The sequence below is a fragment of the Pholis gunnellus genome, assembly GCF_910591455.1.
Source record: "Pholis gunnellus genome assembly, chromosome: 2".
Lineage (NCBI taxonomy): Eukaryota > Metazoa > Chordata > Actinopteri > Perciformes > Pholidae > Pholis > Pholis gunnellus.
The window spans coordinates 4,004,609-4,032,182 of record NC_136536.1 but is presented as its reverse complement, the minus strand read 5'-3'; the positions used below and the strand labels follow the sequence as shown (position 1 = coordinate 4,032,182).

The window sequence follows — 27,574 nt, the reverse complement described above, 5'->3', positions numbered from 1 at the left end:
GCTACACTAGCTATTGAAGCTTTACTTAATGTCTATACATGCTGCTTTAGCTTAAAATGAAGTAAATAAAGACCTGTCCGTCTTTACAGGAACACAGATGTTCTTTGAACTACCAGGGGTCGCTACCTAAAGCTGCCAAAGGATAAAATGCAGGCGGCGAACTGGGCTGTAATGCATTGATTTTCAATGTACGAGGTCCAAGTTTCATTTATTTCTTATTTTACAACACAGGATTGTAAAACAAAGTTTTATAGTTGTCGTCCCTTTATGCTACTCACAACAGTCACATTGCTCAGCGATGACTCAGACTCTTCCTCACTCTGTGCATCAAGCAAATCTAAAGTCTGATGCACATCAACAGATCTCTTTCTGTTGACCATAGTGAGGGGGGTTAGCCTATGAATTATTCATAGTGTGAACACAGCATTAACCAATAGAGAAGCAGGAACGAAGGTCCTGATCGCACCTTCATGTTGTCAGTTGTGCAACAAGCCACAGACTCTGTTTTGGGAAAAACACTCGCAGCAGGGTAAGTGGGCTACTTTAACTGAAATATTCACAAAAAATATATGTTTTCAAATATGCTTCACTTTAAAGTTATTTGGCAGATTCTTACTGTTTGACTTGAGTTGACATTTTCGAAGCCATTTCATGCCAACTGGGCTTAACTGATAACACATGTAGGCACATACCTCAACTGGAGCATATTTGACAAGAAAGGAAAAGAAACCATAGGCTACTTGCTTCTGCTTGTTTTGTTTGGCAATTTTTACTGGTTTTCTATTAAACCTACTACACATTTATTTGCAGCAGTTGTCGGAAATGAAAGTGTACAAAACAGCTGCATTATTCAGATTATTACAGTTGTGGTTATTTTTACTCTTTTTTGCATTTAATTGCATTTACTACTGTACAGTACAGTACCTTTTACAAATTGCTTGTATGTGCACAGATACTTGGCCAATAAAGCTGATTCTACTCAATCACTGTACTTAAGTACCATTCTGAATTAATTGTTCTGCTACTTCATACTTTTACCTCGTTACATGTCAGATGGAAATATTGTACTTTTTACTCTACATTTCAAAACGATTCTCAGGTCATTATATTGCAAATTATCTTCCATTTCTGCCATTAAATCCTGCTAAATGTTACTCACTGTTCCTTTAAGTAAAAGATCTGAGTACTTCTACCACCACTGCATTTATTTCCTTCAAAAGCAATAACATAAAATTAGTAACATGAAATATTGCACTGACCACTAATCGTTATTGGTAATACCAGTTCAAATGTGATCATTTCTTATCTAGACTGGGCGAATGTCTTTAAGTATGTTTAGCAGCTCTGACAGCATGGATTATAATAGATGTTTCAAAATGATTTATTCTCACAGATGGAGGTGATTCACCAGCAAACACTGTTTGACTTCCACGGAGTCTCCATGTCTCAATACTTCACTAACAACTGGGACGAGATTCAGAACTTTAAAGCGAGACCAGATGATATCCTTATAGCTACTTATCCTAAAGCAGGTGAGGTTGTGTGTGGAGCTTTTGGCATCATTGTTCTACTTTTAATTAATAATGTTATGTTAATGAAGGCCCTGGGTCAATATGTTACCTCTGCTCCTGCCACTGAACAGAATGTACCCATGTGTTCTTTAATCTCAGGAACAACATGGGTCTGTTACATCCTGGATCTTCTGTATTTTGGGCAGACATGTCCAGAGCGTCAGGCGTCCATCCCTCTTGATAAGAGAGTGCCGTTTCTAGAGATCATCAAACCTTCTCTACCCACAGGTTGAATCATGTGATGAAAAAAATGTTGCTTGCTAACTAAGCCCCAGTTGTACAGGATTTACACAGCTTTTAAACTTGCTTATAACACACTATTATGAGACGACCCCTTTGATTCCAAGACTATAGAATTTTAAAAACAAATGAATTCATAACAGAATGAGAAGTTATTGATAATTTAGATATAACTAAATATAGTTAGTAGGAAGATATCAGGATTACTCTCATCACAAGATCAAATATTTTAGAGCCAGTACACATAAACATATATGATTTACACTGAACAACCCACATAGCAACTATAGTACACTATGCATGCAGTTAAGCCACTGATGCTTCTCTTCACAAAAGGTAAAGACTTGGCAGACCAACTTCCCACCACTCCTCGTCTCATTAAAACTCATCTACCACTCCAGTTTGTGCCAAAGTCCTTCTGGGAGCAGAACGTCAGGGTAAAAGCCATGCACATACAATATGTAGCCTTTGAAATGTGTGAGTAACGAACCACAGTTAATTATGATGCGGATTATATTCTTATGTTTTCTCTTTCTGTAGATAGTCAACGTGTTTCGTAATGCAAAGGACAACGTGGTGTCCTATTACCATTTTTGCCGCATGAGCAGCGCCATGCCAGAACCTGGAGACTGGAGCACCTTTCTACAGAACTTCATGGAGGGAAAAGGTGAGTTCAAAGGAGGTTCAGTGTAAGGGAGGCACACAGTCTTGTCATTTCCTATGTCACCACCTCATATACATATAATCTTGTGGCTTCAGTGGTGTATGGATCCTGGCATGACCATGTGAACGGCTGGTGGGAGAAGAAACAGACGTATCCAAAAATCCACCATATGTTCTATGAAGATCTGATTCAGGTGAGCTGAGGTGTGTTGGTATGTGGGGATGTTTTCAAGAGAGCTAACCTTCCAAACGGTCCTGACCGTTGAGTTAACGATTTTGTCCTCAAGAAAACAATGTACGCTTTCTGTCTCAAGAAAGTTCGTGAAATTGTCACCACATGCAACCTATTGGTTTCATGTGCAGGAACACGGATTGTCCGGAGTTTTTTTTTGGGATGACGTTACGTTAAAAACTAACTCTTTAGGTTAAGGCAACAAAACCACAATATTAGGTTTAGGACCTATCCACCCCGCCTCCTGCCCACCAATAGTCATCTTTTTGGATATTATAAAGTACGTCACTTGCTCTGAGTTACACATTGTCACACGGATGCATTTCATTTGTGTGTCCACAACGAATAAGACTCCTACTTGACTTTCCATTGGCATTATTTTAATGCTAAACAACACAAAAAAAACAGACAATTCGTGTCCCTGTACAAAACCAATAAGTTGCATTTCTTGACTATTTCACGAACTGCCATGATACTGGGCTGAGTGACAACAGATGCGTAGTGGAAGGGATGTGGGGAAGCAGGAATGGCCTGACAGTGTGAGGGCCTCTGGTGGATAATTATAGCATGGCAGGTCCAGGGAGTGAGAGGAGGGTCAGAGCTGAAGACAGGGACAGAAATCCAGGACAGGCTAAACAACAAAGAGACTTTAACTTTGATGCTGAGCTAAACTAACTGACTCCAGTTTCATGTTCATCATACAGAAATGAGAGTGGGATTTGTTATCTAACTCTCGACAAGAAAGAGTAACTGAAATGTCAAACTATTCTCCTAACATAGACCTTTAGTACATTTAGTACAACGTGCTGACATAAATCAATGTTACATAGAGATGTGTTCGAACAATGTAGCCTTTTTTAGACTGGATATTGGTCAGAAAGACAACTGTTATGTATCTTTAATTTATGTGTAACAAGGCTGAGATTCTTACATTTTCTGCAGGACACGGGACGAGAGATAGACAGACTCTGCTCCTTCCTTGGTTTGTCTCCTTCCGCTGAGGAGAAGGAAAGAGTCACAAGTGAAGTGCAGTTTGACAATATGAAACAAAACAACATGGTCAACTATTCCACTGTCCAAAGTATGAATCACAAAGTGTCTCCTTTCATGAGAAAAGGTACGGTGAAAAATGTCTTTCGGTAAAGAAATTCCTTGGGAACATGATTTCAGTTTGCACCAAAAGCTGCTCATTAATTTCTCTGGTTTTATTTATTAATTACGTGAATTATTCTCTGTTTCTCCAGGGAAAGTTGGTGACTGGAAGAATCACTTCACTGTGGCCCAGGATGAAAAGTTTGATGAGGACTACAAGCAGAAAATGAAGAATAGTACACTGCAGTTTCGTTCTGAAGTTTAGAGGCCTGTGCACCCTTGTCACTGTGATTCATTTGTTGAGTTTACTGAGTCAGATGTTAAATTTGATTGACAAAAATATTGTCAACATTTTTCTTTTATGATGTTCATTGATGACTTTCATATGTTTAACCCTTGTTGAATCTCTTCGCGAAATCAGCTCACGGTGAGAAGCATTTATGATTATTAGCGGTGAAGCGGTTTGTTGTTCTGGTGCTTGTTTGATCACAGCTCTGTAATGGTTTCACGGAGAGAAATTCTGAAGTTACCTGTGTTGTGTACGTTGTGTAATAGTGATACTCGTTACCCGGACAGGTTGGAAGGAGACACATGTTTCTAAAGCGATACATTTATGGTTAAAACCTGTGTAGCTAACATTTGCAGAGGATATTATCACATCAATGCTTCCCCAGCTAAGCTTTACTTAATGTATACACTTGCTACTTTAGCTTAAAATGAAGTAAATAAAGACCTATCCGTCTTTACAGGAACACAGTTGTTCTTTGAACTACCAGGGGTCGCTACCTAAAGCTGCCAAATGATCAAATGTAGGCGGCGAACCGATCTATAAAGCATTGATTTTCAATGTATTAGGTCCAAGTTTAATTTATTTCTTATTTTAAGACACAGGATTGTAAAACAAAGTCAGACTCTTCCTCATTCAATGCATCAAGCAAATCTAAAGTCTGATGCACATCAACAGATCTCTTTCTGTTGACCATAGTGAGGTTGTTAGCCTATGAATGATTCATAGTGTGAATACAGCATTAACCAATAGAGAAGCAGGAACGAAAGTCCTGATCGCGCCTTTATGTTGTCAGGTATTTAGTTGTGCAACAAGCCACAGTATAAAAAACACAACAAACTGACTTCATTGTGGATGATTCAGACACAGACACAGCAGGGTAAGTGGGCTACTTTAAACTGGAATAGGGACAAAAAATACATGTTTTAAAATGTGATTCACTTCAAAGTTATTTGGCAAAGTCTTACTGTTTGACATGAGTTGACATTTTCTAAGCCATTTCATGCCAACTGGGATTAACTGGTTAAACATTTAGGCACATACCTCAACTGGAGAATATTTGACAGAAGTGAACCAGAAATGCAAAGAAACTATTGAGTATAATTGCTTTTTCTTTTTTTGTTTGACAATTTGTATTGGTTTTCTGTTAACCCTACACATTTATTTATATTTGACAAGAAAGGAAAAGAAACCATAGGCTACTTGCTTCTGCTTTTTTTGTTTGGCAATTTTTACTGGTTTTCTATTAAACCTACGACACATTTATTTACAGCAGTTGTCAGAAATGAAAGTGTACAAAACAGCTGCATTATTCAGATTATTACAGTTGTGGTTATTTTTACTCTTTTTTCCATTTAATTGCATTTACTACTGTACAGTACAGTACCTTTTACAAATTGCTTGTATGTGCACAGATACTTGGCCAATAAAGCTGATTCTACTCAATCACTGTACTTAAGTACAATTTTGAATTAATTGTACTTTACTTTAGTAATTCCATTTTCTGCTACTTTATACTTTTACTTCGCTACATGTCAGATGGAAATATTGTACTTTTTAATCTACATTTCATAACGATTCTCAGGTCATTATATTGCATATTATATAAAATTTCTGCTATTAAATCCTGCTAAATGTTACACACTGTTCCTTTAAGTAAAAGATCTGAGTACTTCTATCACCACTGCATTTATTTCCCTCAAAAGCAATAACATAAAATAATGACACTGACCACTAATCATTATTGGTAATACCAGTTCAAATCTGATAATTTCTAATCGAGACTGGGTGAATGTCTTTAAGTACACTGTAATGAATTGCTGTAAATTTATGTTGGATTTAAAGGTATCTTACAGTATTTCATAATAACTGTAACATACAGTTAAATGTTCATCCCTCCCATGTAAATTAACAGTCAATACCGTAAATTAACAGTTAATGCCGTCAATTAACAATAACAGCAGAATACTGTAATTTATCAGCATGATACAGTATTTTCTGTGAAGTGGAGGAAATACGCTTCTCTATACAAATTCAGTGAATCACAATCCATCTACATCGTACTGTCTATTGTGGGTTAATGTGTCTGTAATGACGATAGAATATTTTTTATTATTCAAACTGTTCATTGCCTAAAAGTCATTTTTGAGTGACAGACTGCTCCTGAACGTGACTTTGGAGAGCACAGCTTCAGTTCATCCTTCTGAGTATATTCCATGTGGAGATCAACCGTTAAGCTTATCACCCGAAATTCAAGTCTCCAGTATTGTTTTGTCTTTATGATTATTGAACTGTTAACATCTCAGATAATGTTTCACTTGGTCTGTTTAATTATATTAGGTTGCTTATATTGGTGGAGCTAACGGTAGCTCTGTAACATTAGCTAGTTTGAGCTCAATTAGCCTTAGAAAGGTTAGCTAGCTAACAGCATAGCAAGTTAAGTTAACATAATTAAAGTTAATCACCAATTACAGTGTTAAGATGTAACGTTAGTAACCTAACTTGTGCTCTTATTGAACTGTAGGACCGCAAACGGGACGATTATCAGAATGGAGAGGTTGATACTTTTAATTCAGCGTTTCACTATTAATGCTATTTTGATTCAGTGTCTGAAGGAGTGACGCTGAGATCGAAAAGTGGCCGATGGTATGCTACTGTTGTTCAGAGGTATGTACCTATCCCTAGAGAGGTATGCTGCTGTTGTTCAGAGGGAGGTACCCATACCTGGAGTGGTAGGCTGCTGTTGTTCAGAGGGAGATACCTATACCTGGAGTGGTAGGCTGCTGTTGTTCAGAGGGAGGTACCCATACCTGGAGTGGTAGGCTGCTGTTGTTCAGAGGGAGGTACCCATACCTGGAGTGGTAGGCTGCTGTTGTTCAGAGGGAGATACCTATACCTGGAGTGGTAGGCTGCTGTTGTTCAGAGGGAGATACCTATACCTGGAGTGGTAGGCTGCTGTTGTTCAGAGGGAGATACCTATACCTGGAGTGGTATGCTGCTGTTGTTCAGAGGGAGATACCTATACCTGGAGTGGTAGGCTGCTGTTGTTCAGAGGGAGATACCTATACCTGGAGAGGTATGCTGCTGTTGTTCAGAGGGAGATACCTATACCTGGAGTGGTATGCTGCTGTTGTTCAGAGGGAGGTACCGATACCTGGAGTGGTATGCCAGTACTTTTCCAACGGCACACCGACAGGTGCCGCTTGAAAGTTCATATTAGTGGTATATGCCTTTGAATCAGAGTGTACATATATATATATATATATACATATATATATATATGTATATATATATATATATATGCATATATATTAGTGCTGGGCAACAATTACAATTTTTAATCGCATGATTTTTTTGCAATTAATCGCATTGTTATGCACAAAATTCAATAATGAATTCAAAAGTAGTGTATTGTGTACTTTTATTTTAAAAGTACTGCTATATGAACAAAAGTTCTATAACATTTGGTTTGCAAACACTTAAACAAATAAGGTTCTTTTTAACAGCAGTATTCTCTTTACATAGTAGCAGTTAAAATACAGTTATAATGATTCTGATAATTATAGATTCAGCCGGTCACAACTTTATCTTCATGTGTGTAATAGATGCAATTTGAAATATACACCTTTAAAACTGCGAACCTATCTACGTCGTGTTTTTTTCCTTTTTTTTTATGTTTGTTAAATTCTCAGTAGCAATATCTAAATGATATGCTTATTATCCAAACAAAAACACTTTAAAATCTAAAAGACTAAATAAATAATTTCTTTTTTTGGTATTTTGGTCTGACACATGCAACGCTAATTACCGTAATATGTGTGGTATTTGTTATAAATGTACATTGGTACATAGAGGGTGATAAGAAGTTGTACAGGGAGGGACTTAGGAACCAGGGGAATGTAGGTGAAGGAAACAGGAAGAGGCGGAAGAGACAGCTGTTCACCGCTCGCTGCCGGCCTGTTGGCCGGCTGGTTCTTGTGTTAAAAATGTCCGCTTAATAATAAAAAAAAAAACTGCGTTAACGCGCGATAATATAATTGTCAGCATTAATGAATTAATGCGTTAACGCGATAATAACGCATGATAGGTACATACCGCTACATTGGCCACTTTTTGATCTCGGGGCTACTAGTCTGAGGTTATCTTCATGAGTCGGTCATTAAAAATGTTATGATTTGATTTGTTTTCTTCTAAACATGCAGTACATTGTGAATTTTGTGATGTAATACAAATGTCCCTTTATTATTTGTCTTGACAACATGTATTAAACTGCAACAATTATGTATTGAATATAATAATAATAATAATAATAACACTTTAATACTTTTTTTTGAGGGCTTAGTTGAATGATGATAGTGAAGGAGCCTCACGGATGTGGATGGGGAGGGCCTTCCAGAGGGGGGGGTGCAATATCTATTGTGATTATTTTATTTGTTGGAAATTAAATGCAAAACTATTGGGTTGTATTACCCTTTGTAAATAAATGGTAACATTCTGGCATATATCGTAAAATCACCGTAAAACCCAGTTATCCTGCTATCGCATACCGTAATCCAGTATACAGTACAATACCGTAAAAGTAAATTCTGGTAGCTTCACTGTAAAAAACAGTAAATTGCTGGCATCCCTGCTGCCAGTAAGTTACCGTTATTTTACGATGAAATTGTTTAGAGTGTGTTTAGCAGCTCTTGTCGTGGGGCATGGTGGAGGACTCAAGCGCAGACCAGGCAGAGTAGTGTGAAAAGAGTAATTTTAATGAACAAAATAATCCAAAAACAGACCATACAGGAATCGGCAGGGAATCCACAGAGCAGACAAGAGACGAGGGAGGAAACTCCAGCAGGACAGGGAAGACAGACGGGAAAACCGGGAACAGGACAAGCCGAACGGGCGGGTAGACAATACAAGAACCTGGCAAGGAGTGACTGAGGGGCAGGAGCTTATGAAGAGGGAAGAACAGGTGAGAAGAGTTGTGCTGATGAGGGGGAAGTGCTTGATTACTGATCAGCGGCAGGTGAAGGGAATTAGGCTGAGGGAGTGACTGACAGGTAGAGTGAGGAGGGTAGACAAACAGAACACAGAGGCAAAGCCTAATCGTGACAGCTCTGACAGCATGGATTACAATTGATGATTCAAAATGATTTATTCTCACAGATGGAGGTGATTCACCAGCAAACACTGTTTGACTTCCACGGAGTCTCCATGTCTCAATACTTCACTAACAACTGGGACGAGATTCAGAACTTTAAAGCGAGACCAGATGATATTCTTATAGCTACTTATCCTAAAGCAGGTGAGGTTGTGTGTGGAGCTTTTGGCAACATTGTTCTACTTTTTAATTAATAATGTTATGTTAATGAATGCCCTGGGTCAATATGTTACCTATGATCATGCCCCTGAACAGAATGTACCCATGTGTTCTTTAATCTCAGGAACAACATGGGTCTGTTACATCCTGGATCTTCTGTATTTTGGGCAGACATGTCCAGAGCGTCAGGCGTCCATCCCTCTTGATGAGAGAGTGCCGTTTCTAGAGATCATCAAACCTTCTCTACCCACAGGTTGAATCATGTGATGAAAAAAAATATTTTGCGTGCTAACTAAGCCCCAGTTGTACAGGATTGACACAGCTTATAAACCTGCTTATAATATACTATTATGAGACGACCCCTTTGTTTCCAAGACTATATATAGAAATTTAAAAACAAATTAATTCATAACAGAATTAGGAGTTATTTATAATTTAGATATAACTAAATATTGTTTCTAGAGGAGCAAACAACATCAAAGTCATTATATCAAGTCAATAATATCTCACTTGAAACAAATATAAAATGTAAATAAGTTTGTGAAGAATGAAGAACACAGACATCCGTCAGGATCAGTCATTCCTCCTGTCTTCTGTCCACCTGGCTGCTTTGTCTCAGCCAGCAGAGAAGTTTACTCAAAACAAGCTTTTGGCCGATGGTGCATGCAGTGCTTGTGTAAACACAGCGGCGGTGGATGAGACTGCAGAGCAGATTTAATTAGGTTTCACTTTCTTTTACATGTCCGTACTTGTTGCACAGATGTATTGATAAAGTTTTGGCTTTTTACCCGTAAATATTTTATTGCACGTACAGTAACAAGCATAGTTGCCTTTAACTTGAGTATCCTTCATTTCCCCCAGTTCACTTCACCACAGCTCCCTATGTAAATATAAATGGCTTTTTCTAAGCGAAGGAAAAAACCAGTCTTAGTTTCCGTTGATTTTACACAGATTAAAAAATCGTTACGAATATTCTATTCAATATCTGCCAATAAATCACCCGAAATGTTACACACTGTTCCTTTAACCCGGGCCCTAGTGCATGCTAGTTAGTCATGAAGCACTCACACACGCGCCATTAGGCATTTATATATATATCAACTATCTGTTGGATTTTACAGTCGAATGTCTTACTTATTGTAGCTATTGTATTGGAGAAGTAGAGAGGTCAATAGGAAGATATCAGGATTACCGTATAATCTCATCACATGATCAAATACTTTAGAGCCAGTACACATAAACATATATGATTTACACTGAACAACCCACATAGCAACTATAGTACACTATGCATGCAGTTAAGCCACTGATGCTTCTCTTCACAAAAGGTAAAGACTTGGCAGACCAACTTCCCACCACTCCTCGTCTCATTAAAACTCATCTACCACTCCAGTTTGTGCCAAAGTCCTTCTGGGAGCAGAACGTCAGGGTAAAAGCCATGCACATACAATATGTAGCCTTTGAAATGTGTGAGTAACGAACCACACTTAATTATGATGCGGATTATATTCTTATGTTTTCTCTTTCTGTAGATAGTCAACGTGTTTCGTAATGCAAAGGACAACGTGGTGTCCTATTACCATTTTTGCCGCATGAACAGCTCCATGCCAGAACCTGGAGACTGGAGCACCTTTCTACAGAACTTCATGGAGGGAAAAGGTGAGTTCAAAGGAGTTTCAGTGTAAGGGAGGCACACAGTCTTGTCATTTCCTATGTCACCACCTCATATACATATAATCTTGTGGCTTCAGTGGTGTATGGATCCTGGCATGACCATGTGAACGGCTGGTGGGAGAAGAAACAGACGTATCCAAAAATCCACCATATGTTCTATGAAGATCTGATTCAGGTGAGCTGAGGTGTGTTGGTATGTGGGGATGTTTTCAAGAGAGCTAACCTTCCAAACGGTCCAAACGGTCCTGACCGTTGAGTTATCAATCTTGTCCTCAAGAAAACAATGTACGCTTTCTGGTCGTTCATGTTGGTTGATTGAAACCAACTTATTCACCATAGTGTGGAAGGTTGTATACAACTCTCATGTCTGTACTGTAAATATGAAGCTACGGTCAGAAGATGGTTAGCTTAGCATAACAGAGGGAAACAGTTCCAGATAAAGTTAGGGCCTGGGAGAAGTGAGCAGTACTGAAGTGAGGGACAGAGGCACAGTTTAGTTTTTGTACGGATTAATCAAATAAGATATTACGTGTAATTTAGTGAGCTGTGGAGGTGCTTAGCAGGCAAATTCTCTTTACCTTTGGTGTCACGATTGTATGAGATGCAGGTGGGTGGAGTAGGACAGGCAGAGCACAGTCTCAAGGCAGTTCGTGAAATTGTCACCAAATGCAACTTATTGGTTTCATGTGCAGGAATACGGATTGTCCGGAGTTTTTTTTTGGGATGACGTTACGTTAAAAACAAACTTTTTAGGTTAAGGCAACAAAACCACAATATTAGACATTACACATTGTCACACGGATGCATTTAATTTGTGTGTCCACAACGAATAAGACTCCTACTTGACTTTCCATTGTGCATTATTTTCATACTTAACAACATAAAAAAACAGTCAATTCGTGTCCCTGTTCTAAACCAATAAGTTGAATTTCTTGACTATTTCACGAACTGCCATGATACTGGGCTGAGTGGCAACAGATGCGTAGTGGAAGGGATGTGGGGAAGCAGGATTGGCCTGACAGTGTGAGGGCCTCTGGTGGATAATTATAGCATGGCAGGTCCAGGGAGTGAGAGGAGGGTCAGAGCTGAAGACAGGGACGGAAATCCAGGCTAAACAACAAAGAGACTTTAACTTTGATACTGAGCTAAACTAACTGACTCCAGTTTCATATTCATCATACAGAAATGAGAGTGGAATTTGTTATCTAACTCTCAACAAGAAAGAGTGTAAACTGAAATGTCAAACTATTCTCCTAACATAGACCTTTAGTACATTTAGTACAACGTGCTGACATAAAGCAATGTTACATAGAGATGTGTTCGAACAATGTAACCTTTTTTAGACTGGATATTGGTCAGAAAGACAACTGTTATGTTTCTTTAATTTATGTGTAACAAGGCTGAGATTCTTACATTTTCTGCAGGACACGGGACGAGAGATAGACAGACTCTGCTCCTTCCTTGGTTTGTCTCCTTCCGCTGAGGAGAAGGAAAGAGTCACAAGTGAAGTGCAGTTTGACAATATGAAACAAAACAACATGGTCAACTATTCCACTGTCCAAAGTATGAATCACAAAGTGTCTCCTTTCATGAGAAAAGGTACGGTGAAAAATGTCTTTCGGTAAAGAAATTCCTTGGGAACATGATTTCAGTTTGCACCAAAAGCTGCTCATTAATTTCTCTGGTTTTATTTATTAATTACGTGAATTATTCTCTGTTTCTCCAGGGAAAGTTGGTGACTGGAAGAATCACTTCACTGTGGCCCAGGATGAAAAGTTTGATGAGGACTACAAGCAGAAAATGAAGAATAGTACACTGCAGTTTCGTTCTGAAGTTTAGAGGCCTGTGCACCCTTGTCACTGTGATTCATTTGTTGAGTTTACTGAGTCAGATGTTAAATTTGATTGACAAACATATTGTCAACATTTTTCTTATTGTGATGTTCATTGATGACTTTCATATGTTTAACCCTTGTTGAATCTCTTCGCGAAATCAGCTCACGGTGAGAAGCATTTATGATTATTAGCGGTGAAGCGGTTTGTTGTTCTGGTGCTTGTTTGATCACAGCTCTGTAATGGTTTCACGGAGAGAAATTCTGAAGTTACCTCTGGAATCTGTGTCGAATTCTCTTGCTTTCTGATGTATTGGTTGTCCGTGTTAGCCTTTAGCTTTGTGTTCGTAGCCTTGTCCGGAGTGCGTAGCTCGCCGAGTCATGGCGAAAAATATGTGATGTTGTGGTAAATCTTCTAGATGATTATATTTGTTGTGTCGAATTGTGTTTGGAGTGTGTAAAATGGCTTGAATGATATTGTTGCCCAGACTCTCTTCTTTAACTGGGTATATAACGTGTGTAACATTCATTATATTCATTTCTGAAAAGTGCATTCTACGGACACTCTCTTCGCTAAACTTTATCGCTGGAACCCCAAATGGTCCTCGCTCGGTACCAAAAGCTACTGCAGATGTAAAAACAAAAGCAGTTCACTTACCAAAGCTGCTGTTCACTATTTAAAGACAAAGTCCATCCTCCTTTCTTTGATTACAAAGAGTTTAATCTCACAGTTGTTCAGTCCATCCGTGCGTTTTAGTTCCAGTAAGGAGTCCTTCTCGATTCATGGACGCCAGTGAAGACAGTCGAGCCTCTCCAGTTGTATTTCTTGAATACGTTTTAATGTGTTTGAGGGCTGAAAATGTCCGCTCGACAGAGGCAGCAGATATTGGGATTGTCACCGCCCAACATGTCATGCTAGCCCACTGACCAATCACGTACATGTCGGCCAGCTAGCAGGCTCTGACACGTCAATAAATACGCCCAACATGTCAAACTAAAGATCTGATTGGTTGAAGACTATGACAATCAACAATATCGTCCCCATTGACGGCCCACCACTGCCAAAACCTAACTTCCTGTAAAGAAGGAAGTTTATTTGAAGAACTAATGCTACAAGAGCTACTACAGAGCATCATTGTTTGAAGCTAAGGGCCACTGACCTAGCGTTTGTATTTGAGGAGTCTGGAGTGAGAATGTGTTGATTTGGAGCTAGTCATTGTTAAACGTTGTGTAATAGTGATACTCGTTACCCGGACAGGTTGGAAGGAGACACATGTTTCTAAAGCGATACATTTATGGTTAAAACCTGTGGAGCTAACATTTGCAGAGGATATTATCACATCAATGCTTCACCAGCTAAGCTTTACTTAATGTATACACTTGCTACTTTAGCTTAAAATGAAGTAAATAAAGACCTGTCCGTCTTTACAGGAACACAGTTGTTCTTTGAACTACCAGGTGTCGCTACCTAAATGTATTTCTTATTTTAAAACACAGGATTATAAAACAAAGTCAGACTCTTGCTCATTCAATGCATCAAGCAAATCTAAAGTCTGATGCACATCAACAGATCTCTTTCTGTTGACCGTAGTGAGGGGGGTTAGCCTATGAATTATTCATAGTGTGAACACAGCATTAGCCAATAGAGAAGCAGGAACGAAGGTCCTGATCGCGCCTTCATGTTGTACATTGTGCAACATACAACAGTATAAAAAACACAACAAACTGACTTCATTGTGGATGATTCAGACACAGACACTGTTTTGGGAAAAACGCTAACAGCAGGGTAAGTGGGCTACTTTAAACTGGAACAAAAAATACATGTTTTAAAATGTGATTCACTTCAAAGTTATTTGGCAAAGTCTTACTGTTTGACTAGTGAGACCACACCTGTGTGTGTGTGTGTACGTGTGTGTGTGTGTGTGTGTGTGTGTGTGTGTGTGTGTGTGTGAAATGGGGTGAAACATGTTGGGAGGAGTAAGAAATACTTCGTCTCACATTTTCAAAGAAAGAAATGGTCTAAACTTGACCCTTCTGACCCCTTACAGCCTCCACTTTCACTACCGGGTCAAATTGACCTGAACATCATCTCTGTAATATAAACCTGCAGGGGGGGTTGCAAATACATGATATTTTTTATTTAATTTTTGTTCACGTTGATTACCCTAATTAAGGCAAGCAGAAGAAGTTTCATACAGAAAAAGTACTTTAAAGTATTATTTCTAGATTTTCAAACTTTGAAACGGGTCAATTTGACCCGCAACATAACAGGAGGGTTAAATTGACATTTTCTAACTGGGATTAAGTGGTAACACAGTAACACAGTTAGGCACATAGCTCAACTGGAGAATATTTGACAGAAGTGAACCAGAAATGCAAAGAAACTATTGAGTATAATTGCTTTTTCTTTTTTTGTTTGACAATTTATATAGGTTTTCTGTTAACCCTACACATTTATTTATATTCGACAAGAAAGGAAAAGAAACCATAGGCTACTTGCTTCTGCTTGTTTTGTTTGGCAATTTTTACTGGTTTTCTATTAAACCTACTACACATTTATTTGCAGCAGTTGTCGGAAATGAAAGTGTACAAAACAGCTGCATTATTCAGATTATTACAGTTGTGGTTATTTTTACTCTTTTTTCCATTTAATAGTGTTTTACTAGGGGACACTTTAAGTTGAAATTGAAATGTTTTTTCCTCTACTACTGTACAGTACAGTACCTTTTACAAATTGCTTGTATGTGCACTGATACTTGGCCAATAAAGCTGATTCTACTCAATCACTGTACTTAAGTACGATTCTGAATTAATTGTACTTTACTTTAGTAATTCCATCTTCTGCTACTTTATACTTTTATCTCGTTACATGTCAGATGGAAATATTGTACTTTTTACTCTACATTTCAAAATGATTCTCAGGTCATTATATTGGAAACTATATTCCATTTCTGCTACTAATCATTATTGGTAATACCAGTTCAAATGTGCTGATTTCTTATCTATACTGGGTGAATTTCTTTAAGTATGTTTAGCAGCTCTGACAGCATGGATTATAATTGATGTTTCAAAATTATTTATTCTCACAGATGGAGGTGATTCATCGGCAAACACTGTTTGACTTCCACGGAGTCTCCATGTCTCAAAACTTCACTAACAACTGGGACGAGATTCAGAACTTTAAAGCGAGACCAGATGATATTCTTATAGCTACTTATCCTAAAGCAGGTGAGGTTGTGTGTGGAGCTTTTGGCATCATTGTTCTACTTTTGAATTAATAATGTTATGTTAATGAATGCCCTGGGTCAATATGTAACCTCTGCTCCTGCCACTGAACATAATGTACATGTGCCGTTTCTAGAGATCATTAAACCGTCTCTACCCACAGGTTGAATCATGTGATCAGGGTCACTGCATGCATGAACAAAAATTATTTTGCATGCTAACTAAGCCAAAGTTGTACAGGATTGACACAGCTTTTAAACTTGCTAATAATATACTATTATGAGACAACCCTTTGATTCCAAGACTATATATAGAAATTTAAAAACAAATGAATTCATAACAGAATTAGAAGTTATTGATAATTTAGATATAACTAAATATAGTTAGTAGGAAGATATCAGGATTACTCTCATCACATGATCAAATATTTTAGAGCCAGTACACATAAACATTTATGATTTACACTGAACAACACACATAGCAACTATAGTACACTATGCATGCAGTTAAGCCACTGATGCTTCTCTTCACAAAAGGTAAAGACTTGGCAGACCAACTTCCCACCACTCCTCGTCTCATTAAAACTCATCTACCACTCCAGTTGGTTGGAGACTATGACAACCAACAATATCGTCCCCATTCACTTAAACTGCAAAGGGATTCACTTGTGAGTCTGCAGGCCTTGGGCCTCTCTTCTTACCTAGAGACACAGAGGTGAAATCTGATTGGATAAAAGCTCTACCTAAAACAAGCTGCACTGGAAGCAGAGCAACTGAGGAAGACAGCTGTGCAATGAGAAAATAAGATAATGGGAAAAATATTTGTATAAATTATAATATATGTAGTGTATTTAAGAAAAAGTATTACATTTTAAAATAGTTATAACTTTGTGATTCTGTCGAGGCCAGCAGAGAAATCTAAAGTCTGATGCACATCAACAGATCTCTTTCTGTTGACCATAGTGAGGGGGGTTAGCCTATGAATTATTCATTGTGTGAACACAGCATTAGCCAATAGAGAAGCAGGAACGAAGGTCCTGATCGCGCCTTTATGTTGTCAGTTGTGCAACATACAACAGTATAAAAAACACAACAAACTGACTTCATTGTGGATGATTCAGACACAGACACTGTTTTGGACAAAGCGCTCTCAGCAAGGTAAGTGGGCTACTTTAACTGAAAAAGTCACAAAAAATACATGTTTTAAAATATGATTCACTTTAAAGTTATTTGGCAAATTCTTACTGTTTGACTTGAGTTCATATTTTCTAAACCATTTCAACTGCCAACTGGGATTAACTGGTAAAACATTTAGGCACATATCTCAACTGGAGAATATTTGACAGAAGTGAACCAGAAATGTAAAGAAACTATTGGGTATAATTGCTTTTTCTTTTTTTGTTTGACAATTTGTATTGGTTTTCTATTAAACCTATACATTTATTTGCAACACTTGTCAGAAACGTTTGTATTTGAGGAGTCTGGAGTGAGAATGTGTTGATTTGGAGCTAGTCATTGTTAAACGTTGTGTAATAGTGATACTCGTTACCTGGAGAGGTTTGAAGGAGATATATGTTTCTAAACCGTTATATTTTTTCATAAAACTTGTGGAGCTAACATTAGCAGAGGACGTTGGCACATAATTAACTTGCGTTAGCACGTCTATGCTACACTAGCTATTGAAGCTACAGACACAACAAACTCACTTCATTGTGGATGATTCAGACACAGACACCATTTTGGGAAATACACCCTCAGCAGGTTAAGTGGGCTACTTTAAACTGAAAAAATACTTGAGTTAATGTTTTCCATGCAATTTCAACTGTGTGCTGGGATTAACTAGTAAAACATTTAGGCACTTACCTCAACTGGACAATATTTGACAGAAGTGAACCAGAAAGGCAAAGAACACATATATGGCAGAAATGCTTTTTCTTTTTTTTGTTTGAAATAAACAGGTTATATGTTGTAATAGTTATACTTTTATGCTTTCATACTTTTCTACAATCTTCTTAAATTATACAAACGAGGCGTTATCTAATGGTTACTTTTCTTTACAAAATATGCTCACAGTGGGATCAATACTTCCATGATGGAAACACTTAATCCTTCCAATTCGAAATCAAAAAATGTGGAGATACACTGTTTTCACTGACAAAAAGTTTATGACTAAAATTATTTTACTTACTTAGTACTTTTTAAGATTATTTGTAGAAGCACAATCTTCAATTTTCTCAGACAATCTAAAATACACAATGATCTTGTGTTTTGTATGTTTTCAGTCCTTTCCTTTTTTATCTTTTTTATTTTAAAGATGGATGCAATTTCTCGACCACAACTATTTGATTTCCACGGAGTCGGGATGACACACTTTTATACAGATAATTGGGAGAACACTCAAAACTTTCAGGCCAGGTCGGATGATATACTTATTGCAGCATACCCCAAAGCAGGTCAGTTCACAAGAACGGGATGTTCTTTGCTTTATACAGTAGGATCAATACTTATCTTATCATAATTAAACATTTGGTTTATTACATTATCTATTTTATTTTCCTCTCTCTTTCCTTTAGGAACCACCTGGGTCTCCTACATCCTTGACCTGCTGTATTTTGGTCAGACACTTCCAGAGCGCGAGAAATCCATCCCTCTCTATTTAAGGGTGTTCAATTTGGAGATTGCCTTCCCTTCTCTGCAGCAAGGTTGAATTAAAAATCGCATACTCACCATATTTTATGTCTTTCAAACATGCAAACACTTTCATACCATGGTGATCATTTTCAGCCTTTTGCATAAATCAGAAAACAAAATTCCTCACAATGAATTACATTTCATTGTGTTGTATTGTAGAGCTTGTGTGCCAGGGAGTGTGCAATAACTTCATGAAAATTGGTGCATTTATAATCATCGTGATATTTTAATGTTGTAGTTGTATTGTGTTGTATTTACCACATGATAGGATTCACTGACATGTAAACTGTTTTATAATGTACAGGATCAGGGCCTTCTCGACCCATAGTCTATGGAACAGACCTGGTAGACAACCTCTCCACATCTCCTCGCATCTTTAGGACTCATCTTCCAGTCCAGTTTCTGCCAAAGTCCTTTTGGGAGCAAAACTGCAAGGTCACTAATACTGTTTAAGTGCAATATCAATAGTTGACAATTGTACTTAAGTAAGTTAAGTTAAGAAAATAAATTCCTTAGGATTTAAAGCCAGGGAGATCATTCAAACTGCCCACACAGTTTGTGTTCTTAAATGAGGCATTTTATACAGGTTACCAAGTTTGAGGGGGGCTCTCGAATTTACGGAGAAAGTTTAGCGAAGAGAGTGTCGTAGAATGCACTTCTCAGAAATGAATATAATGAATGTTACACACATGTTGTATACCCAGGTAAAGAAGAGATTCTGGGCAACAATATCCTGCAAGCTATTACACACTCCAAACACAAATATACACAAACTAATATAATCAACTAGAAGATGTACCACAATATCACGTATTTTTCGCCATAAGTCCGCGAGCTACGTATTCCTTTCCGAGTTACCATCACAAAGCTAAAAGCTAACACGGACAACCAATACATCAGAAAGCAACAGAATTCGACACAGAATCCAGAGATATCTTCCAAATTTCTCTCCAGCCAACAAGCACCAGAACAACAAACCGCTTCACCGCTAATAATCATAAATGCTCCTCACCTTTACGTGGATTCATGAAGACAAGGGCATCATTTCCCGGTTCTGGAGCTAAAGAAACTGTTCTACCTATATCCTGTGTGTCTGTGTGACAGTTTCCGTGATGACAGGGGTTATTTATAAGGCAGGGTACGAGGGGGTGACGATTTTACTTTCGGCGTATCGGATTATACGCTTTGCGAGGGACCGCGCGGTTTTGATTCTGACTGGCTAACGATTCTGTCAATCAATCCCACGTTACCCCGGCTCAATTCTATGGACTCTGACGCGTCGAAGGAGGGTTCATTGACTGAAATTGACCAATGGGCTGCTGAGCTAGGTCTCCTGGCTCTCCATAGACACAGAGCAACTGGAATTCAGACGAGAAAGTCCCATGGATCAGAGACACAAAGAGAGGATTATGGCTCTCAAAAATGAAGCCAAACTGCTGTATTTGGATGTATTGAATACTATTAGTGATAAAAAAGTGAAATATATAGTTATATAGTATATAAAATTACAATGGAAGAGCTGGTTCCAAAATGACAATTTGGTTGACCTCGCCTGACCTCTCTGTACTATAAAACCTCTCTAATTTTGTTCTGCTTCACTTTATCAAAGTCAAAATTTGCACAGAGACTGTTCACAGACTGTGCTATGATTTGGAAGAGGGTTTAGAATTCCAGCTGGATCATTCCAAATAAATAATAACAATGAAAGTGCTTTTTTTTCAAGTGAACCTGAAACTTTTCAATTTGAGCTGTGTGCCATCTTCATTTACTCTTAACCAGTAACATATACATTGATATTTACACATATGAACAAATCTCACAAGTGCTACCTTTATTATAACATCACAATTATTCAAATGGACTTTGTAGTTCCAGAAATAAACTCTTTTTATTATGGGTATGCAATTTTTGAGCAGAGGCCTAAAAATAGGGCTAGGGCCCAGGAGGTTATTAATCAAACTTCATAATGAGGATTTTTGGAATTATCAAAGGACTGACTACAGATTCTTTTACAATTTTAATTTCTCTCTAACTCTTACGTTCTTGTCATTAAGTTATTTCAAAATAACTTAGGACCGGCCTACAAAACCGCTACAAAACAGCGACATCCAATGCCTCCAACTACTGCTGACTTATGATCAGTTGTTCATAAACACATGTTACACAAATTACATGTAATTTATGCAATATTGCTCTTTATATAATGCCAGCGTTTTCTTGTTGTGTAGATTGTGTACGTGGCCCGCAATGCAAAGGACAGCGTGGTGTCTTATTTCCATTTTGAAGGCATGACCTTATTCCACCCAGAGCCTGGAGACTGGAGCAGCTACCTCCAGAGATTCATGGAGGAAAAGAGTAGGAAATACTGTACTAAATTGGCTTTTATTGAAGGTTTTCTCCGCACTCCACAAGTGTTCTTATTTATTATTCTGTTGCTTCAGTGGTGTTTGGATCCTGGTACGACCATGTGACCGGCTGGTGGGAGAAGAAACAGAGCCGTCCAAATCTCCATTACATGTTCTACGAAGACCTGGTCGAGGTAATCTCGTTGTTTGTTTTCACTGCTGTAGGTGATACTAGTGCGATACTTTACTCCTGAACACATGTTTCCAGGATTTTGGACGGGAAATAGACAACCTCTGCTGCTTTCTTGGTTTGTCTCCTTCGTCTGAGGAGAAAGACATGATTACACGCAGAGTGCAGTTTGATGACATGAAAAAGAACGACTTGGTCAACCATTCACAGTTCAGATGGATGGATTTCAAAAAGTCTTCCTTCATCAGAAAAGGTACAGTGAATATTGACACATGTCACGCAATGAGATCTCCACCTTTAGCTATAAAAATACCTGTCTGATTTTTCTGTGGTGCTGCAGGGAAGGTTAGTGACTGGAAGAACCATTTCACTGTGGCCCAGAGTGAAGCGTTTGATGAGGACTACAAGCAGAAAATGAAGAATCCTACACTGCAGTTTCGTGCTGAAGTTTAGGGGCCTGGCTTTGATTAAGGGGAGACACTACAGGTTAAAAGGATCCAAACTATAACTAATAATATCACTGTGAAACTTCGCCAGCTAATAGCTTTTACTAAGACAATAATTTTTTTAATTAAAGGTCCAGTGTGTAAGATTTAATAGCAATAGTGATGAGGCTGCAGACAGCAAGCAACAACATGATCCTCTGATCACCCTCCTTTTCCCAGCATGTTGGAGAACTACAGTCGCCCTCAGGTAGTGAGGGTCATCTTTTCTCTGTTTGCTGCTCCCTTTAATTGAACCATATTCAAGGATATTAATCAATTTCCTGCATTTCTGCATTTTACTACTGTATTTTATTTCTTACACAGCTTTTTAGTGTTTTAATGACTGTTTTCAATGTTTTAATGAATGTTCTTAATTGTTTTTAAATCACCTTTACTTTTGTCTTATGTTTTGATGCTTTTAATGGTTTTATGTGAAGCACTTTGAATTACCTTGTTGTTGAAATGTGATATACAAATAAACTTGCCTTGCCTTGGGATTGTAGTACAACTAGGAGTTACTCTTCTCAATACTTTGCTTTACGTAAGTAAATAACTGCTTTTAAAAGCAGAATTTTAAAAACATATATATTCATAATAGGATTAGAATTTATAATTAAAGTATATATAAATATTGTTTGTAGAGCAGCAACATTAATGTTTACAACAGTAAAGTCACTATAGAATCTTTATTTATATGGCACATTTCATACAGACTATGTAGCTGAAAGTGGTGTCCATTTAAAAAGAATTAGAAACAGAAAACATGCATTATGTAGTTACATTTTAAGTGTAACTAAATTTCAACAAATGAATACAAACTGGAATATATAAAAAGTTTACACATACAATTGTTAAAATATATGAAAAACAATTCTAAAGACATTGTAAACATGAGTTTATGGTCTCATTTAGAGTCAAACAGACCATAAAGTAGGGTATGCTTTAGGGCGGGGCTACGTTGTGAATGACGTATACGCCGTCTCTACGTCACTCCTCCGAAGTCTAAATATGGTCACTTCTATTCACTGGTTGCAAAAAAGCAAGATAGCGACGGACTAAATGCCGAACTCAAGGCCACTGACCTAGCGTCTGTATTAGAGGAGTCTGGAGTGAGAAAGTGTTGATTTGGAGCTAGTCATTGTTAAACGTTGTGTAATAGTGATACTCGTTACCCGGACAGGTTTGAAGGAGATACATGTTTCTAAACTGTTATATTTTTTCATAAAACTTGTGGAGCTAACATTAGCAGAGGAAGTTGGTACATAATTAACTCGCGTTAGCTTGTCTATGCTACACTAGCTATTGAAGCTATACTTAATGTCTACTGTGGTGGAACGAAATCCCATACCCGCTTTGCGTGAGTCTTTACTGATGAAATAAAGAATACCGAAAACCAGAGGTTGTGTTTTCATCACAACAGGATGCGAACAGTCTCAGTGAGGAAGAACTCCGTGTACGCGCTTTCTTTATACAGAAGGAGCAACGGTGGGTGGGTGGTTACAGACATATTGGTCTCAGACATATTGTTCTCAAACTGATAGAAACAACAATGAAAAACAAACAGCCAGTAACCAAATGAAGACGGCCTTGGCACTGGAACATTCTCATACAATACAGTTACAGTTATCTTTGCACGCCGGCAAGAGCAAGAGTGAATTCTTCTTTTGCAACAATAAGAAAGATACATCTGGGCATGTACGCTAACACAAAGTTCAACTGAGTTCAGATCAAACTAAGTAGAAATATATACGATACTACCTATACTTTACTACGTAGAAATATCTATACTAAGTACAAATATACATCCGATAATGAATAATAAATAAAAACAGCGATGAGCCCCCCCCCCCCCCACTATCACTCTCTTCCTCACTCTGTGCATCAATCAAATCTAAAGTCTGATGCACATCAACAGATCTCTTTCTGTTGACGTAGTGAGGGGGGTTAGCCTATGAATTATTCATAGTGTGAACACAGCATTAGCCAATAGAGAAGCAGGAACGAAGGTCCTGATCACGCCTTCATGTTGTCAGTTGTGCAACATACAACAGTATAAAAAACACAACAAACTGACTTCATTGTGGATGATTCAGACACAGACACTGTTTTGGACAAAACGCTCTCAGCAGGGTAAGTGGGCTACTTTAACTGAAAAAGTCACAAAAAATATATGTTTTAAAATATGCTTCACTTTAAAGTTATTTGGCAAATTCTTACTGTTTGACTTGAGTTCATATTTTCTAAGCCATTTCAACTGCCAACTGGGATTAACTGGTAAAACATTTAGGCACATATCTCAACTGGAGAATATTTGACAGAAGTGAACCAGAAATGTAAAGAAACTTTTGGGTATAATTGCTTATTCTTTTTTCTTTTTTACAATTTTTATTGGTTTTCTATTAAACCTATACATTTATTTGCAGCACTTGTCAGAAATGAAAGTGTACACAACAGCTGCATTAAATCTAACTTCCTGTGAAGAAGGAAGTTTATTTTAAGAACTAATGCTAGAGCGACTCTAGAGCATCATTGTTTGAAGCTAAGGACCACTGACCTAGCGTCTGTATTAGAGGAGTCTGGAGTGAGAAAGAGTTGATTTGGAGCTAGTCATTGTTAAACGTTGTGTAATAGTGATACTCGTTAAACGGACAGGTTTGAAGGAGATAAATGTTTCTAAACTGTTATATTTTTTCATAAAACTTGTGGAGCTAACATTAGCAGAGGACGTTGGTACATAATTAACTCGCGTTAGCTTGTCTATGCTACACTAGCTATTGAAGCTATACTTAATGTCTACTGTGGTGGAAAAAAATCCCATACCCGCTTTGCGTGAGTCTTTACTGATGAAATAAAGAATACCGAAAACCAGAGGTTGTGTTTTCATCACAACAGGATGCGAACAGTCTCAGTGAGGAAGAACTCCGTGTACGCGCTTTCTTTATACAGAAGGAGCAACGGTGGGTGGGTGGTTACAGACATTTTGGTCTTAGACATATTGTTCTCAGACTGATAGAAACAACAATGAAAAACAAACAGCCAGTAACCAAATGAAGACGGCCTTGGCACTGGAACATTCTCATACAACACAGTTACAGTTATCTTTGCACGCCGGCAAGAGTGAATTCTTCTTTTGCAACAATAAGAAAGATACGTCTGGGCATGTACGCTAACACAAAGTTCAACTGAGTTCAGATCAAACTAAGTAGAAATATATACTATACTACCTATACTATACTACGTAGAAATATCTATACTAAGTACAAATATACATCCGATAATTTAGCACCGGGCCCTTTTATTACCGGGATTCAGTCACATTGTGGACTCCGTGGAAGACGACCCGCTCCCTGAGAAGATATAAAGAGCTTTTTCTAAGATAACGAAAACTTTCTTTCAGGTGATCAAAACATAGTTATGAATATTATATTCCATTGCTGCCAATTAATCCGCCTAAATGATACATAGTGTTCTTCAAAGTGTTTTCTGAAATGTTTTATTTTAATTATGCAAATGAGGCATTATCTAACGGTTACTTTTCTTTACAAAATATGCTGCATGTTTTCAGTCCTTTCTTTTTTTAATCTTTTTTATTTTACAGATGGATTCTCGACCACAACTATTTGATTTCCACGGAGTCGGGATGACACACTTTTATACAGATAATTGGGAGAACACGCAAAACTTTCAGGCCAGGCCGGATGATATACTTATTGCAACATACCCCAAAGCAGGTCAGTTCACACGAACGGGATGTTCTTTGCTTTATACAGTAGGATCAATACTTATCTTATCATAATTAAACATTTGGTTTATTACATTATCTATTTTATTTTCCTCTCTCTTTCCTTTAGGAACCACCTGGGTCTCCTACATCCTTGACCTGCTGTATTTTGGTCAGACACTTCCAGAGCGCGAGAAATCCATCCCGCTCTATAGGAGGGTGTTCAATTTGGAGATTGCCATACCTTCTCAGCATCAAGGTTGAATTAACAATCGCATACTCAACCGATTTTATGTCTCTCAAACATGCAAACACTTTTATACCATGGTGATCATTTTCAGCCTTTTGCATAAATCAGTAAACTAAATTCCTCACAATGAATTACATTTTAATGTGTTGTATTGTAGAGCTTGTGTGCCAGGGAGTGTGCAATAACTTCATGAAAATTGGTTTTATATATTATAATCATCGTGATATTTTAATGTTGTAGTTGTATTGTGTTGTATTTACCACATGATAGGATTCACTGACATGTAAACTGTTTTATAATGTACAGGATCAGGGCCTTCTCGACCCATAGTCTATGGAACAGACCTGGTAGACAACCTCTCCACATCTCCTCGCATCTTTAGGACTCATCTTCCAGTCCAGTTTCTGCCAAAATCGTTTTGGGAGCAAAACTGCAAGGTCACTAATACTGTTTAAGTGCAATATCAATAGTTGACAATTGTACTTAAGTAAGTTAAGTTAAGAAAATAAATTCCTTAGGATTTAAAGCCAGGGAGATCATTCAAACTGCCCACACAGTTTGTGTTCTTAAATGAGGCATTTTGTACAGGTTAAAATCAAACTTCATAATGAGGATTTTTGGAATTATCAAAGGACTGACTACCGATTTTTTACAATTTTAATGTCTCTCTAACTCTTACGTTTTTGTCATAAAGTTAAAAAAACTGTTTAACTTACACAAATTACATGTATTTCATGCAATACTGCTCTTCAACGAATGCAAACGTTTTCTTGTTGTGTAGATCGTGTACGTGGCCCGCAATGCAAAGGACAGCGTGGTGTCTTACTTCCATTTTGAAGGCATGACCGTATTCCACCCAGAGCCTGGAGACTGGAGCAGCTACCTCCAGAGATTCATGGAAGAAAAGAGTAGGAAATACTGTACTAAATTGGCTTTAATTAAAGGTTTTCTCCGCACTCCACAAGTGTTCTTATTTATTATTCTGTTGCTTCAGTGGTGTTTGGATCCTGGTACGACCATGTGACCGGCTGGTGGGAGAAGAAACAGAGCCGTCCAAATCTCCATTACATGTTCTACGAAGACCTGGTCGAGGTAATCTCGTTGTTTTTCCACAACACTGCTGTAGGTGTTACTAGTGCGATACTTTACTCCTGAACACATGTTTCCAGGATTGCGGACGGGAAATAGACAACCTCTGCTGCTTTCTTGGTTTGTCTCCTTCGTCTGAGGAGAAAGACATGATTACACGCAGAGTGCAGTTTGATGACATGAAAAAGAACGACTTGGTCAACCATTCACAGTTCAGATGGATGGATTTCAAAAAGTCTTCCTTCATCAGAAAAGGTACAGTGAATATTGACACATGTCACGCAATGAGATCTCCACCTTTAGCTATAAAAATACCCGTCTGATTTTTCTGTGGTGCTGCAGGGAAGGTTGGTGACTGGAAGAACCATTTCACTGTGGCCCAGAGTGAAGCGTTTGATGAGGACTACAAGCAGAAAATGAAGAATCCTACACTGCAGTTTCGTGCTGAAGTTTAGAGGCCTGGCTTTGACACTACAGGTGAAAAGGGTCGAAACTGTATAATAAATATCACTGTGAAACTTCAGCATGTAATTACGTGCAGTAAGACAATTATGATTTGAATTGAGTCTTCAGAATTTGTTTGTTTTAAATATGCAAATGAGGCATTATCTTATTACAATTTTTGGTAAATTAAGGATAAATGTACGGACGCAAATAGACAAAGTAGTAAAATAAAGAAGCT

The 27,574-nt window shown here is 37.9% G+C and overlaps 3 protein-coding genes across 3 annotated transcripts; all 3 read left to right on the top strand.

The window, feature by feature from the left end:
- Nucleotides 1-517: 517 nt before the first annotated feature.
- On the top strand, nucleotides 518-5,795 carry LOC306711690 (cytosolic sulfotransferase 3-like). Its single transcript, XM_079180706.1, has 8 exons — nucleotides 518-529; nucleotides 1,394-1,532; nucleotides 1,671-1,799; nucleotides 2,148-2,248; nucleotides 2,352-2,478; nucleotides 2,571-2,668; nucleotides 3,649-3,823; nucleotides 3,951-5,795. Exons 2-8 carry the CDS (start codon nucleotides 1,394-1,396, stop codon nucleotides 4,061-4,063), a joined length of 882 nt encoding a protein of 293 aa, XP_079036832.1. The 5' UTR covers nucleotides 518-529; the 3' UTR covers nucleotides 4,064-5,795.
- A 1,139-nt stretch (nucleotides 5,796-6,934) lies between these two features.
- On the top strand, nucleotides 6,935-15,610 carry LOC306711680 (cytosolic sulfotransferase 3-like). The gene is made up of 8 exons (XM_079180696.1): nucleotides 6,935-7,160; nucleotides 9,239-9,377; nucleotides 9,517-9,645; nucleotides 10,721-10,821; nucleotides 10,925-11,051; nucleotides 11,144-11,241; nucleotides 12,491-12,665; nucleotides 12,793-15,610. Exons 2-8 carry the CDS (start codon nucleotides 9,239-9,241, stop codon nucleotides 12,903-12,905), a joined length of 882 nt encoding a protein of 293 aa, XP_079036822.1. The 5' UTR covers nucleotides 6,935-7,160; the 3' UTR covers nucleotides 12,906-15,610.
- Nucleotides 15,611-15,986: 376 nt separating this feature from the next.
- Nucleotides 15,987-27,347, top strand: LOC306707848 (sulfotransferase 1C1-like; the record flags this gene model as incomplete). Its single annotated transcript, XM_079175488.1, is given in 15 exon segments — nucleotides 15,987-16,169; nucleotides 16,171-16,285; nucleotides 16,659-16,723; nucleotides 19,212-19,247; nucleotides 21,041-21,167; nucleotides 21,254-21,351; nucleotides 21,426-21,600; nucleotides 21,688-21,794; nucleotides 25,431-25,563; nucleotides 25,684-25,812; nucleotides 26,134-26,240; nucleotides 26,585-26,711; nucleotides 26,798-26,895; nucleotides 26,973-27,147; nucleotides 27,235-27,347. Coding segments are annotated over 15 exon segments (1,788 nt in total).
- Between the last annotated feature and the right edge of the window lie 227 nt (nucleotides 27,348-27,574).